This window comes from Euleptes europaea, chromosome 2 (genome assembly GCF_029931775.1).
Source record: "Euleptes europaea isolate rEulEur1 chromosome 2, rEulEur1.hap1, whole genome shotgun sequence".
NCBI lineage: Eukaryota > Metazoa > Chordata > Lepidosauria > Squamata > Sphaerodactylidae > Euleptes > Euleptes europaea.
Genome location: NC_079313.1, coordinates 37,375,568 through 37,392,180, shown reverse-complemented (window position 1 = coordinate 37,392,180; position 16,613 = coordinate 37,375,568). Strand labels below are relative to the sequence as shown.

The window sequence follows — 16,613 nt, the reverse complement described above, 5'->3', positions numbered from 1 at the left end:
ATTTACTCTACTTTTCAGAACTCACTTGCAATATAATTCTGGGCTACTTTCTCCCTTCCCAGTACAAGAATCTTATAACTCTGAACAAGTTACACTTGTTGTTGTTGGTTTTGTTATATATAAACAGATGGCATTGTTGAACAACAAGCTGTATTTCATGACACCTGACACAGGGCCACTAAAGATTATTGTAATGGTCAAGTAGACTCATCTTGGAGCAGGCAGTCTTCTTTTACCTGAAGGCCAAGGTCAAAGGTGTGACTGGAGATAATTCAGCAAGAGTAATGAAGAAGCTTTAAAAAGTGAACAAATCACATATTTAGGCAAACAGGCCCTTGCCTGCCTGCATACTATTGCACTCATCGAGTCCAGTGCCTTTCAGTGCAGAAAAGACCTAAGTCTGTGGAGACTGTTTAGCATTGAACTGCATGTCTTTGAACCTCATGGGCTCAAGGTGGACAATATCTGTGTACATTGATCAGTCCAATAGCTCCTTACATGCATGAGAAATCCTCTAGAGAATTTCCACGTATTCATTTTTTATCCTGCCCTTCCAGTTTTATTCTGCCCGTCTTCCAAGAAGCTCAGAGGGCCACATGTGGTTCTTCCCTTCTCCACTTTATCCTCACAACCTTTGTGGTAGGAATTAGGGTTGCCAGCTCTGGGTTCGGAAATGCCTGGAGATTTAAGGGTGGAGCCTGGGTGAGGGAGGTTTAAGAAGGGGAGAGGCCTCAATAGGGTGTAATGCCATGCAGTCCACCTTCCAAAGCAGCCATTTTCTACAGGAGGAGTGGAATAAATGTTTTAAATAAATAAATAAATAAATAAATAAATAAGCGATTTAAGTAGTTTGGAAATCAGTTGTAACTCCAGAAGATCTGGCAACCCTAGTAGGAATGGTGGTTTGGCCCAAGGTCACCTTGTGAGTTTCATGGTGAGCAGGGATTTGAACCTGGCTGTTCCTGAGCTTAGTCCCCTACTCTAACCACTACACAACACCGGCTGTCAAAACCTCCCTTACTGACTTTAGCTTTGTGCCTGAATTCTCACTGTGTGCAGGGAACTCCCTACAAAATGAAGGTAACTCCATGTATGTAGTAGAATCCTAAGTGAATAAATGGTTCTTTGGATTAGAGTGTTTGGTAGTGATCCAGAGAAGAGTAAAGGCCACTGCCTGAGACCTCTGGGATGAAGTGAAATCTGAACAATTAATAAATATAACTGATGTGACATGTTTGCTTGTGAGCCCTTCCAAACAAAGCTACACCTTATTTTCATTTTGCTCTATTTTAAAGTTTTAAAAAGTCTGTCTTGCCTTAAGCCTTGTGGATAGCATAGTCAAGGCAGCTAAATAAATAAAATACATCCACAGCTCATGGTTTTCATGTACAGTTAGAAGTTACATCAGCTGATACCAAGAGTAAACTTCTCCTGGTATAACACTTCCACCCAATTAAACTCAATTTGCTATTCTCTGTTTCTTTTTAATAATACCAGGAGACCACAGAAGACAAGAATCAGTGTGTGTATTTGCTGATTTGATGCTTACTCTCTTGAGCGTGTCACACAATTTTCACTTTTCCCTTTCCCAAGCAACGCTAGAAGATGTTATATTATTACCACTGATGTGGTGGATTGATGCCATCTCAGGGACCACATGTTTCTTGAAGAAGCAGTTAGTACTTGATGGACATGTGCTGTACAGGAAACATTATTTTCAGTCCAGACTTTCATCGGGGATACTACATTCCTGTAATCTTCTGGACACTGTATTGATTGCAGGCAGTAGGGACCCGAACTTTCTTGAACTGGCTCCAAGAACAAAATAACTCAAACAACAGTGATACTGAGAGGCTTATAAATAATATCCTGTGCCACAAACAAAGAATGTTTTTTGGTCCTCACATACAAGAATGCCACTCTGTGGCATTCTGGTTGCAGGATGCTCTATAAGGCCTTTGGGACCTAGCTTATATCTCTTCATGCAACAGAATATGGTGGGCGAGTCCTGAGGTGGTAAAGTGGATTATGCCACTTCATACTGTGGGGCATTACATTTCTTAACATGTCTTTGTTGTTTAACTTCCTGCAAAATGGAACACCAAGGAGAAAGATTCCGGATCAGTACTCATGCTTCTTTGTTGGTTTCCTCCTTGCAGGGAAGGGTTTCATGTAAGGGATCTATTAAGTATGCATGGGTGATACACGAGACCAGAGACGGAGTTCCAACAACAACTGCTTTATTAACAACAACAAGAAGAATAGTTGGTTTTTATATGCCAACTTTCTCTACCATTTAAGGGAGACTCAAACTGGCTTACAATCACCTTCCCTTCCCCACAACAGACACCCTGTGAGGTAGGTGAAGCTGAGAGAATGTGACTTGCCCAAGGTCACCCAGCTGGCTTCGTGTGTAGGTGTGGGGAAACAAATCCAGTTCACCAGATTAGCTTCTGCCGCTCATGTGGAGGAGTGGGGAATCAAACCCGGTTCTCCAGATCAGACTCCACCACTCCAAACCACTGCCCTTAACCACTACACCACGCTGGCTCTCCAACCTAGAACTGAACTGAACTGTCAATGCACAATAACCTGCTTATATGCCAATCCCAACCACCAGGAGCCACGACCCCCAAGTCTGTGACTGGGCGGTCAGAGTTCACAGTCCAATATGAAACAAGGGCGAAGGAACCTGGGGAAAGCTAACAAGCTGAACATGAGCCTTGCCTCCCACTGCATACATTACAGGATCATTCAAAAAAACAAGTTCTAAACCTACAAGTTGACATAGTACAGCATGTTGCACCTCTTGAAGCCTTTGACATTTTATCACCTTTGTGGATTCAGACCTTCTGTTTCATTTGGTTTTGAGGATCAGTTTTCTGCACTGCTGTATTTATTTCAGAAACATGAGCCATTTAATATGCTGTAATAACATTTTAAATTTTAAAATGGTCTTGAGTAGTTATGCATTTTCTTTCCTCCAAGGAGCATGCACGGATCTTTACTCTCCCTTATACCCTCAGGTCAGCCCTGTGTGGAAGGAAGGGCTGAGAGTAAGTGGCTCAAGAGAACCGGGTGAGCTTCATGGCACATAGGGAATTTTGTAACCTTTCCAAGTCTAACTTCCACACCACAGTTGGTTCAAATGGTCACCAGATTTCCAGATCAGAGAGGGTTCTATCATTTTTGCTCTATGGTAGCTTAGTTTCTTTTACTGGTACCAGTCAGCATCCCCAAAACTGTAAAGAGCAATTAAGGAGGCGAGACTATTCTTCCTTCAACAGCAGTAGCAAAATCCCGTTATTAGGAGTAAAGTCTGAGCAAGAATTCTGTAGTATATTTATTGTATACATTACAATGGAACAGCCTGTTTACCTCTCTATTTGAACCGTAGTCTGCATGAGCCCCCTTGTCCTGAAACCAGTTGCTCCCTTCCCTTGATCTTGCTAATAAATGGATGTTGTTTTGAACACACTCATTTTTGCTGTGTGAACCTAAGCGCAGGAACCTGAACGAGTGCTCTATTCCTGATTTGCAAGTACTCCTCAGCAGAGTTATACCCTTCTAAACCTATTGACTTAAAAGTATGGAAGAGGGTTAGTTAGTGGAGAGTTAATGTTTGGAGGAAAAAGAGCCCCATAGCGTAGAGTAGTAAACTGCAGTCAAAGCTCTTCATGACCTGAGTTTGATCCTGAGAGAAGTTGGTTTCAGGTAGCCGGCTAAAGGTGATAGCCTTCAATCTGAGGTCAGTAAAATGAGTACCCAGCTTGCAGACAACTGGAGAAGGCAATAGCAAAGCACCACATAAACATAGTCTGACTGGTTCTGATGTTGTGATGTGACTTCAGTAAGGACCCGGTGCTTGCACAGACGGCTACCTTTACCATTTACCTGATGTTTGCAGGAGAGACCATTTGCTTCCTGGTGGAGCCTGGGAGGCAGAACCAGAAACTGGTATTGTGAGATGGTTTATGATGTAGTTGCAGTTAAGACTTCTAGGCCCAAGTTGTATAATCTTTATATAAACATGTTAAGTTACTTTATCAAAGGCTGGGATCAGTTGTTTGGGCACATGGAAGATCCTTCTAAATTCCTACCCACCACGACTAAAGATAGGGTTGTCAACCTCCAGGTGGCACCTGGAGATCTTCTGCTATTACAGTTGATCTCCAGATGACTGAGATCTGTTCCCCTGGAGAAAATGGCTGCTTTGAAAAATGGACTGCTTTGAAAAATAGCATTATACCCCTCCCCAAACCATGCCCTCCCAGGCTTCACCCCCAAAATCTCCAGGTATTTCCCAACTCAGAGTTGAGAACCCTATGACAAAGGACTTAGGAAGGTGTAACTCTGCTTGGGATTGTACTCTTAATTAGGTTAGTTAGACCATGCAGGATGAAACACAGGTTGCATGAAATGGTACTGGGTCAGAAAAGCAATTACTTTTAAAAATCTATGAACCTGTGAGCTAGAGGTTTAGAACACATAGATCGGACAATTAGTGAGAAACTTTACCAAACTGCATGTGTACATGCAATTCCAAAATGTGGCAAATAACTCCTCCCCACAGAACTGTTTCAGCACAGGAAATTGGCGCAGAGAGAAGTCAGGAGTTCTCCTTTCACCAAGCTGCAGTTCTGAATTTTTTTTTCTACAGCTACTGTGTGCTGTGAGGAAACCCCAGACACAACTCAATAGAAAACACAGTGTGTAGTTTGGCAACGTATCTTACTAACAGTGTATCTTACTAATAATCTTACTTACTTAACAGCCAACCTAAAGAAGAGTTATGCAGAACCTGGAAGCTTGCTCACTACTTTGTGATGTCTTAGTGGTTCCTAATAAAAGTATGACCTTTGTGCTGCTATTGGATTTTTCCATGAACTAACATGACAGGTAGTAGTTTCTTTCTTCAGTGAAAACTGTACCTGTTTTGAAATGAAGGCCAAATGCAAGAAGACAGTGTTTTCTTGTGTTAGCAACATCTGTTTCCTTGGCAGATTCTCTTGGCATTTGTTTGGAAAGCTTGGCCCCCGGCCATGTGAGACATTAAATTGCCAAGAGGTTATTCTGAAATTCTGAGCCTTGCTTCTTGTTCCCCTTTTTGCTTGTTGTAAATCTAAGGAGGGGGCAATGTGTTATGTGATGCTGCATAACTGGAAGTGGTTCTGTGTGTTGTGGTGATGCTCTAGCAATCCGCCATAGAGTTTGGGGTATTGCTAGAAAGTCATAGCAACATGTGACATCACTTCTGGTTACACAGTGTCACTGCAATGTCAGTTTTGGCCCTACAGTTTCTTCCATTGCTGCAGTGGGCAGCAGAATGGGGGGGGGGAGGTCTCCTGTTATGGAGGGGGGAAACTGGCCCTCTTATCATAGCCTCAAAATTGAACCACAAATGAACCACCATCCAGACTGCATACCAAATGAAAACAGCTGTATATGGTACAAATAAATAAGGGTCTTGGAACCAACATACCTAAAGGACTGCTTGCTTCCTTACAAATCTACCTGACCTCTACAATCATCTTCTGAGGCTCTGCATTTGGTGGCCCTGACTTCTGAGATCTGGCAGGTGGCAACCCAAGACAGGGCCATTTAATCTGCCACTTCGATGGCTCTAATGAAGGCAGAAAGGTGTGGTATAAATAAATAAATAACACCTTATGCTAGAATCAAAGTTTTTTTTAGAGTTTAAGGATTGACAAGACTGCTGTGATGCTGTAAATTTTAGCAGCAGTAGACAAAGAGAGAAAACCTAAGCTGGTTTACTCAGAAGTAAGGCCAACTTTATTTAACGAGGCTTCCTCCCATGAAAGTGCTTTTAGAGTGGCAGCCTAACATGGTGATTCCTTTGGAATGATATATGGTGAATCATTTTTGATATTCTGGCTTCTGTTTGTAAAGGAGTACAGTTTTGAGTTATGCTGAATATTTTGCTAGGTGGAATTGGAAAGGAGTAGTAGCTGACAGCCAAACTGTGATCAGGAACTCCATGTGACATATCTCTCCTGGGACTGTATGTCTTCAGTTTGCTGGTTGGGGGACTGAATGTATGGATGCTCTCCCCCCCACCTCAATTGAAAGAACCTTCATGCCCACACCTAGCATGTCAGGGGGAGGTTTCTACTTAGCTTTGTTGGTAACCTGCTAGTTTTGATATGCAATGGAGATCTTTAGAAGAGACAGCGAGAGAAAGAGAACATCCAGTCTTCCGTTTGTAGTATGAACTAGTGCATGAAGCTGCTGATCATGTGTGCAGGGATACGTCACAGTGGCTATCCAAACTGAACCCCTTGTCTAAAGTTGCCTTTGTGTTTTGAGTCGTGATGCCCGTCAAAAGTAGGGTTACCAACCTCCACGTAGTGGCTGGAGATCTCCCACTATTACAACTGATCTCTAGGCAACAGAGATCAGTTCACCTGGAGGAAATAGCTGCTTTGGAAGGTGGATTCTTTGGCATTATACCTCATTGATATCCCTCCCCTTCCCAAACCCCACTCTCCTCAGGCTCCACCCCCAAATACTCCAGATATTTCCCAACTCAGAGCTTGAGCAAGCACCATGTCATTCCTGACCCATGGGGTGACGCCACATCCCAACATTTACTAGGCAGGCTTTGTTTACGGGATGGCTTGCCAGTGCCTTCCCCAGTCATCTTCCCTTTACCCCCAGCAAGCTGGGTACTCATTTTACCGACCTCGGAAGGATGGAAGGCTGAGTCAACCTTGAGCCGGCTACCTGAAACCAACTTCCGTCGGGATCGAACTCAGGTCGTGAGCAGAGCTTGGACTGCAGTACTGCAGCTTACCCCTCTGTGCCACGGGGCTCCTTCAGAGCTGGCAACCCTACTCAAAATACAATAGCTGGCTACTGGCAGGCATGTAGCACTTCATAATGTGATGCCTGGGATCTGCACAGTCAAAGCTTTTCAGCCAGGCTTGTACAAGTGGTGGCCACCAAGCCAATGCTTTCTCTATGGTGGCTCCCTTGTGGTTCAACCCATCTGTTGTTTATGGCCTATTGGAAAGTGCCAACCAAATGTGGCTAAGTACCTGCCAGATACTGTACATGGCTAGTGTGTGGCATTCAGCTCAGAGAGTCAAAGGTTATGAAGGTCTGGGTGGGGGAACAGAATTGCTACAAGAATACAACTCTGAGCTTTTATTCTTCTCTGTATATTCAATTCCCCCTCTTCTCCTCAGATTGCCTTGTATTGCCAGATCATTGGTCTATCTAGCTCAGTACTAGTATTCTGGCTAGCAGAGGCTCTCTAAAAATTCAGCCAGAAATCTTTTGCAGACTTGACATTTTTTTAAGAGAGCATGCCAGGAAGTGAGTCTGGGACCTTTTGCATGCAAATCATGTGCCCTACCAATGCTTCTTATAAGTTATTTAGGAAACTTTGTTAAATTTCATTGTGATGGTATCACACAAAGATTTGGGCTTCACCCATCTAAGCGTGGAGTCCTTTCTACATCCATTTTATTTTCTGCTTGAGGAACTGATTTTTATTGAGGTTCTCAATGTTCTTTTACAAAGAGGTTGTCATAAAAGCAATTTTAAATGATCAGATCAATATTTATTGAAATACTGGAAATAAAAATCCATTGGTGTTGAGAAATTCCTGGCAAGTACTGACATGACAACATGAACTTCACATATACAGTAAGAGAACTTTAACAAGTAACTAACTGCACATTCTAAGGGTTGCATGGATTCAAATGCCAGGCAGCTGCGGAACATCTGTAATACAAATATTCAGACACTACAGATTGTCTGGTTACAAACACTGAACAATTATAAGAAACCAGCCAAAGCCAAAACCTTTGTATTTTAGTCTGCTTTTACTAACATGTAATTGATAAAGCAATTGTAAGTAAATGTCTTGTTACAAATTGGTTAATAATTAACATTAGTTTGCAAACTTTGGGTAATCATAGGAATTCTTGGAACCACAGATATTGGCTAATGTGTGTTCTAGTTTATCTGAAACCATTTCCACTAATTGTTGTTTGCCTTTTAACATCCTTACATTAACAATCTTGCTCTGTCTATAGGTAATTGTGCTTTGTTTAGTTGATTTATTCAATTCTGAGTGAAATTTGCCATGGTATTTCAACAAAAAAGTTAAAGGTTTATACATCTGGTCATAGGAAAGGGTAAAAAATAATAGTCAACTGTGTGCATATGAGACAGAAACAAATTCAGAATTACTTTTAAACGCTACTGGTTATAACTTGATTTGTATTTTTTAAAGCAATGTTCCCATTCATATAGAAAATGTAGGCTGAACGTTTGTTGTCAGAGATCTCTAAGTCAGTGTTAGTCATATATGACGCGTGAGACATACTTCTAATAGTTACATGGCCTTCGCTAAATTTGTTAATCTCCTCCGGCTGCATATGCAGGGTGTAGCTGACACCTAGGGCAAATTCTTCATATGGATACCTTCTAGTACTCCTATAAAAAGGATCTTCCTAAGTTATAATTACCAACTTGCGATCATTCTGCTGCCTATTTATTATCCTGTGGGTGGTGGAGCCAGTGGGTAGGTTGGGAGATTTGGGGGCACCACTAAATGGTAGCACACTATCTGTTATTTCCTATTGGCTGGAATCTACAGTGCTACTTTAGGTGTGCTGAAGGACTTGGAATTGCTTAGTAAAAATTTTCACTTTTTGTGTGTGCGTAAACTGCAGTGTTCATGTCACATCACAAACTCCTTCTGACTTGCCTTCAGTTTCAAAAGAGGTATGGCGTGTGGAATGGAGGATTACTGCTCGATACATACAACCCCTTTGGGTATGTGGAACTTCTCATATACTTGTTTGAATGCCAGCCTTTATGTTTTTACACAGTAGTGGTGTGACGCTTTTAGATTTTCTGCATCAGGTGCCAGTGTCTCCGATGGAGCTTGTGAGAGTGGTCAGGGCAGATTGCTCAATGCCACCTTTGTGAGGGAACAGCAGAAGTACTGGTAACAGGGGCTTATTTGTGGCAAAGGGAATGGCACTCTGTTTGAGCAAGGATTTTCTATTCTCCCTCCCTCCCTTCTGGCTGGTGGCCCCGATCCAAATGTAAACAGAATGTTAGACCAGATTACTAATACAAAAAAAATAAAATAATTGTTGTCTTTGGTATACAACGTACACTGCTTAGAAAAAAATTTGGAGGTAAGAATGCACCTCTCTAGGTTCACACAGAACAAAGGGAGGTGCAAATCACAATTTTACAATAGATTTTAAATAAACTACATTTAGGATTATGAAAATTTACAGACATTGAATCAAGCAAGTGATTTTAAATGGTAAAGACCCTTGTATGTCCCTGAACTATGTTCCACTAACTTGAAGACATGCTGTAATAAACACATATATTTGGCTTCTTTATTCTGGCTATATTTTATATATATATAAAGATGAAATGAAGGAACAATAAATTAGCATCATAATTGTCTACAATGAAAACTGTGATACACAATATAAATAAACTATGTAAAAGCCAGCAATCTTCATGAAAACAAACAAACAAACAAAGCGCAGGGAGGAGAAGTTTTATACAGTTTCTACAAATGATTGTGCAGCCAATAATCTAAAAAGAAAAAAAATTAAGTATAAATGAGATTCCCTTTTGATTTTAGTGTCTCACGACATACAGTAATTAAGTACTGGTAAGGTCATTACCAATCAGAAAGTAACATTAAGGAAATCACTGCTTTGCCACAGTGTCTCCCCCCTCCCATCTAACAAATGTAAACGCCATAATCTTTTTAATTTTTTTCCAAAATGTAAAGAATTAATACTTTCCCCCTCTAAACGTATGTTGATCTGCATCTATACAGTTACCATTCAGGATTCTGAAGTAAGGCAAAGCTCTCATAACTGTGGAACTACATTTTATAATACTGATATCTTCATTTTGAATAGAGCATTATTTGTACTTCTCCAGTATTTGTTCTGCAGCAGACTTTGGTCTACATAGACACAGCAGTATCACTCTTCTGTCCTCACACAAAAGATTTTAGTCACTTTGCTTGAATAATTATTTTCTCATTCAAAAGGCTGTGCTAAAATTGGTTGTTTCCCATACTCCTCGTAATACTATTCACCTGCTTGAATTTCTCACCTTATACATTTTGAGTGTCTTTACTTGCATAGGTAAAAGCATTGTGTTAACTGGTTTCTGTTACCTACTACATGATCCAGGAACTGGTCCAAGTTCAAGTACTTGGTTTTAAGCTCTTAGCGAGGATGGACTGTCAAAGTACTACACCAGTGCAAGATGTCATAATGTGATTGTATTCTCTTCTTGAACAAGTGTAGTAGCTGTGATAGAACTATATAAGGCTAGCAACCTTTGATTTCAAAAATACTGCCCATGGCTATTCTGGAGGTGGGGGCAGGAAGAGCTAAGGGCCAGAGATATGGGAAGAACATGTCAAATTAGGGCTGAGCTAGTGAAAAACTAAGAGTCAAGGTGGTGGTTGAGTCAGGATAGGTGGCACAGCCAGGGTGGAATCTGATGCATCATGAATGGAACTTGGTGGGTGTGGGCTTCGTCATACCACCTTTGGCTTGTAAGATTCTGATATTGGTTTCCTGCCAGAATGTAGGTTTACTGGTTAGATGAGTAATAAATGTCCAACTTGCCATTTCAGAGCAAGCCTGCATAACTTGAGGCCCACCAAGGTGAATGCAGCCTTCTAGCCATCCATAGCTGTGGGCCACATTCTGCTTGGCAGGTCACATGTTCTGCAGGCCTACTCTAAAGCTATCTATACGGTGTTTTCACAAATGCTCTCCAGGCAGATAGACTGGTCCTACATTCCAATTCAGAGCATTCAGAAAAGTAAGAGTGAGGAAAGGAACTTATGCAGTGCCACCCACCACACTTCTCTCACACTACATATGTAAGTGCCATCAAGACTTTATGGTAACCCCCGCAAAGGCCTTTCAAGACAAGTGAGAAGCGGAGGTGGTTTGCCATTGCCTTTCCCTGCACAGTCTTCCCTGATGGTCTCCCATCCAAAAACTGATGCTGCTTAACTTCCAAGATATGACAAAATTGAGGCAGGCAAGGGCCTGTTTGCTTAAATATGTGATTTCCCCCCCTCCCTTTTCTCATACTAGATATCCAACTATTTGTTTATTTATTTATTTTCTTCATTTATATGCCGCCTTTCTCCACGATGGGTACCCAAAGCAGCTTACATTGTTCTCCCCTCCTCTATTTTATCCTCACAACAATCCTCACAACAGTGTTAGGCTGAGATAGAGAGACTGGCCCAAGGTCACCCAGCAAGCTTCCGGGGTAGAGTGGGGACTTGAACCTGGGTCTCCCAGATCCTAGTTCAACAGTCCAAGTGCTACACCGCACTGGCAATAAGGTATAAATGGAAATCCCTAGACTGCGTTACCTTCTTAAACCCAAGTACTTCAGTTTAACTAGGTTGCTGACTGAGTGTGGTTAGAGATGCTGCCTCTTAAAATCCCCAAGAAATGTTGCTTTTAAGAGGACTTCTGAAAGAGTAAATAGTATCCACAAACTCATTTGGCACTAAAAAACTTTGAGAAGCAATTCCAGCAATATTTGAGCTGCTACGCTGGAAACACAGTCCAAAGATGTTTGCCCAGTCTCAACACTTGTGGCCATTCCTCATTCCATCAGCAGAAGAGGGATACTGCCTGACTGAACAACATGAACACAATGACAAAAAAACCCCAACAAACTTTGGAAACATATTAAGAATGCCAAGCTAAAAAACAAACAGATTCCCCCCACTTCATATTAACTGTTTGCAGGCCTGAGTCACACACAGTTCAAAAACCAAGCTTTGCTTATTTCTCTTGTTTTGATGGTGCTACGATCTATACTGAGGATGTGGCCGACCCCAGATCTTTATTACAGATTTGTGCCATGTCCTTGCTTGGAGAAGAGAGTTCTTGGAAGGATGGCCCAAGGAGGCTGCAGTTTTACATCCTTCAGAGGTGTTTTCAGTCCTGCTAACCACTGAAGGAACTTAGTGCATATAAATCCCTTTGCCTCTTTTTAGCTTAATAACACAGATAAAAGGTGTTTGGAAATTCCTCTTTATAGTGGTCATTGACGAAGTGTAACTTACAAGAATTTTTCAGTCCTTTTTTGTTTGTTTCACGTTGGCAATAGTATCCGCTTCCTTTCAATCCGGTGATGAAGTCCTATACATGTTCCTTTGGGGAGACTGTGTAGCATTTGATTCACAGTTTGCAATACAAATACCCTGATACATCATTTATTTACTATTAAGTATTTGATTATTATACCATTTTTTGCAAAGTTCTTTTAAACCAAGTTCTTTTAATTAGGGTTGCTCGGAGCAGTTCAGAGTTTTTTTTTTCTTTTCTCAAATGCAGAAGCTGTAAAAGGATATAATTTATGCTCTTTTTGCATGCAACATTTCAATGAGGAGGTTATTACATGGCACGTCCCCATTCAGGTGTTTGTAGTAGAGGTATTCTTCAGCCTGCATACTGATCGCCCGGATTTCCGGGAGCCGCAGGAGAAGCTGCCCAAATTTGTCTGTCTGCTGCGGATAGTTGCACATTGTATAGTCCAGCAAAGCAGTGTTTACTTGTTCTTGAACACCTTCCACCAGCTGGAAGTTTTCTAGATTTTTGACATCTGCATGAACAAAAATGTAAAAAAGACACACAATCATAATACATAACTTTACTGTAAATATAAAGCCTGCATTTTACTTCCTGTTTACTAAAGTGGTGTTTTGCTGCCTTTCCCTCTTGATAAAAGGATGCTTTACATGCTGCTGAATATTCAGTAAAAGCCCCTCTGCCAAGTTTCCTGGGAAAATGATCACAGCACAGCTTTAGTGGAACATCTTGTTGAGATTCTGCATATACCACAGATCAATTAGATACCAATGGATTTTGAGCAAGGTCAACTCCCCCCACCTCAATATCTCATGAAGGGAAAGGTTGAGGATTCCTAACACTGAAGACTGTAATATATTGCCAGCAAATGAGTCCCCCGAGGAAGACATAGCTTTAACCCGGTATATTACACAATTCATATAATTCTGTATTAATTTTTCTGACCCAAGGTGAAATCTGTGTCCAGGGTATGATGCAGTTAATTCTAATAAAAATGGCAGGGTTCTTGTTTCTTTTTGACATTTTCTAAATTATTCTGAAAGCCTTTGACTTTTCTTACCCTATGCTAATGAACCATCTGGTACACTCCAGTGACTGCCAAAATAACCTGCATGACCCAAATCCCTCAAAAATCTTTTTTTTCAATTACTAAGATTTTCCCTCTTTTGTTTTTCTTCTCTTGTCATTTAAGCAGATTGAATAGTGTGTGTGGGCATGTGTATGTATATATTTACTATTGATATATTTCCTTTCTTTGTTTTTTGGACGATTTTGACTGTAATACTGTAACAAAGGCTTATAGAAGTAAAATAAATTGCAATTTTCCCCAAATGTATCAGCATCAGCATTCTGTTGCAATAGATTGGATCTTGCACATCTGTTCCTCTAGTGCTTCCCTCTTATGCAAGGAGACTTCCCCTGATGCCTCTCTCATAAGAGGAAGGCTACTACCCCTGGAGGAAAGCACTAGTGAAGCAAATTTGCAGGATCAAACCCAATAACTCCATTCAGTTTTGTAGCAAAAGCAGGTACTTGCATTTGGTTGAAATAGAGATACAGGGTTACCAACCGGAGGATGACCATTTACCTGTAAACACACCAGTCAAAGTAGAAATGAGGTACCTGTGGGTGCTCCTGCCTTTTCCTTCCCTGGCCCTGCAGTTGGAGGCTAAGAGTGGGTCAAATGTCTTAGACATGGCTCTCTCAGCACCAATTTAATTGGTGCATTTAAAGGTAAATACACATTCTATGGGTTGCAACAGGCCATTCCTGTGTTGGAATTAACTGCTGCCACTTCTTGCTTTTCCTGTTTGGAAGACACTGGACACAGTCTACCAGGTCCACTCAAGACTCTGCCTTGCAAGAAGACTCAGAACGATGAACTTAAAAGCAAGATAATATAAGATTGAAATGGAGCTCTTGTGCATTTGGTGCTGCTTGTAGAGAAACTTGCAGTGGATTAGGTCCAAAGGTTGCAAACCATTTATCCCAGAGAAATAAGTGGGATTTATTTGGAGGAAATTAGAATTACTGAATGCTCCATTACTGACCCCCTGTAAACCAGTGTTTCTTGGAGCTGAGATTTTACTCTTTTGTTATGTAATTCTGAGAAGTGCAATGTACATGCATTACATAGTATCAATATTATTATTTTTACTACGTGATGTAAAATAAGCAACTGTTTCTACTGTGCAGAGCTCAGGCAACCATTTAATCTATTCCACATTTGATATGGCCAAACTAAAACTGTCTATGGGTGTAAAATAAGCCTATGTTGATGCTATGGATGAAAACAAGCAAACACCATTCAATTCCAAAGAAATATCTGAGATTGTGCTATACAGCTGCACAACTTTCTGTGAAGTTACTTGGATGTAATTTTCATTGAAGTAAATAGCTCTTACTTGTATGTAATTATGCACAAGGCTGTCAAAGATAGGACATTTTGGAGGACATTGATTCATAGGGTCGCCATGAGTCAGAAGTGACTTGATGGCATTTAACACACATGCACAAGATTAGCTTTTACAAGGGAGTGTAAAAAACAGGTCATGCCAAATTAATCTCATATCTTTTTTTGAAATAGTGACAAGTATGGAAGATGAAGGGAAGGCTGTAGATGTAGTGCTCATTGATTTCAGTAAAAAGGTAAAGGTCCCCTGTGCAATCACCGGGTCATTCCTGACCCATGGGGTGACGTCACATCCCGACATTTCCTAGACACACTTTGTTTATGGGGTGGTTTGCCAGTGCCTTCCCCAGTCATCTTCCCTTTACCCCCAGCAAGTTGGGTACTCATTTTACTGACCTCAGAAGGATGGAAGGCTGAGTCAACCTTGAGCCGGCTACTTGAAACCAACTTCCGTTGGGATCGAACTCAGGTCATGAGCAGAGCTTGGACTGCAGCACTGCAGCTTATCACTCTGCGCCACGGGGCTCTTCTGATTTCAGTAAAGCCTTTGATAAAGTCCCCCATGATCTTCTTGAAACAAAGCTAGTAAAATGTGGGCTGGACACTGCTACTGTTAGGTGGATTGGTAACTGGTTGACCACCTTCGCACTTATGAAGAAACATTTTGTACTTTGAGATGAATTTGTATAGGATTTTTTGAACTGATTGTTTATCACTTTGTGACATGTTGAGATTTGGTAGCTTTTGAATAGACTATTTTTGCACCTTGAATTTACATTGTGTCACTCTTGTACCTATTTCCTAACTTTGTTGTATTGGTACAGTGGTGTCTGCTTTGTTCTCACAACCTCCAGGTAATAGCAGGAGATCTCCCGCTATTACAACTGATCTCCAGATGATAGACATCAATTGCCCTGGAGAAAATGGCTGCTTTGGCAATTGGACTCTATGGCATTGAAGTCCCTCCCCAACTCAAACCCTCCTCAGGTTCCGCCCAAAAAACCGTGCCGCAGGTGGTAAAGAGGGACCTGGCAACCCTACCCAAAAACCTCATGGCGGTGGCGAAGAGGGACCTGGCAAACCCTACTCATAGTTATCAAACTGCTGCCTTAAGTCTAAGGAAATAAGTCAGGGTATAAATACTGTAAATCAATCTATCAGTCATTGAAATCCAAATGTTTTCTCCCAAATAATGGTGCCTGGGTGTCTCACTTCCTTGTGTCTTCTTACACTATTGACCGAATGTACTGTTTCTTGTAATTGGTCTACCTGGGCATTAGGATCAAGCAGTTTCTCATTTTTACTTCATGGCATTGAACATGTTCATATTCAGAATCAAATTACTCTTGCAGTTAATCCCCATACCTAATGTTTCTGTACAGAGCAGTATCAGTAGAAACTGAAAAGGTATGCATGAAAAGATGGCGTAGATCTCAGAATAGACTATGGCTGGTCTGGAGATTTTCTTCATTCAAAAAGGATGGAATCTGTTTGAGATCATGCTACTAGGCTAGAGGCTAATCCCATTGGTTTTACAGCCATTGAGAGTAAATGATGAAACCAAATATTTAAAAAAGGAAAATAGCCTGAAGCACCTCTAGGGCCGTGTTGGCGAACCTATGGCACGGGTGCCACTTCCGGCACGCGTAGCCCTTTCTGCCGGCACGCACGGTTCCTCCAAGCCGCTGGCCTTTCCGGCTCTGCCCCACCCCAGATGGGGGAGGCTGTAGCCCAGGGGTGGGGAACCTCCGACATCATTGGCAGTGGCCCCCGGACTCTCCCACAGAAGCTGCCGCCATTGCAGCCGCTGGAGCGTGCGCGGCCAGCCAGGCGGGTGGGAGAGCGGGGAACAGAAGCTGAGCGCTCACACTCGGCATGGCCGGCGGCTTCTCCGGCGCCCTCTGGGCCTGTGCGGGCGGAGGGGCATGGCTGGTCGGTGGGTGCGAAGGAGGCGCCCTCTGCCCCACCCTGCTCGCCTCTCACAAGCCTGCCGCCGCGCCCCACCGAGTGGCAAATCCAAGGCAAAACCTCCCATGTATAAATGGCCT

The 16,613-nt window shown here is 41.9% G+C and overlaps 1 protein-coding gene across 1 annotated transcript in view; it reads right to left on the bottom strand.

Annotated features, from left to right (window-relative positions):
* Positions 1-12,176: 12,176 nt before the first annotated feature.
* Positions 12,177-16,613, bottom strand: part of NR5A2 (nuclear receptor subfamily 5 group A member 2) — a 142,375-nt gene continuing 137,938 nt past the window's right edge. The window contains exon 7 of the mRNA XM_056844439.1: positions 12,177-12,666. Within this exon, the coding sequence (XP_056700417.1) occupies positions 12,419-12,666 (248 nt within the window). The 3' untranslated portion in view covers positions 12,177-12,418. The remainder of the gene's footprint in view (positions 12,667-16,613) is intronic.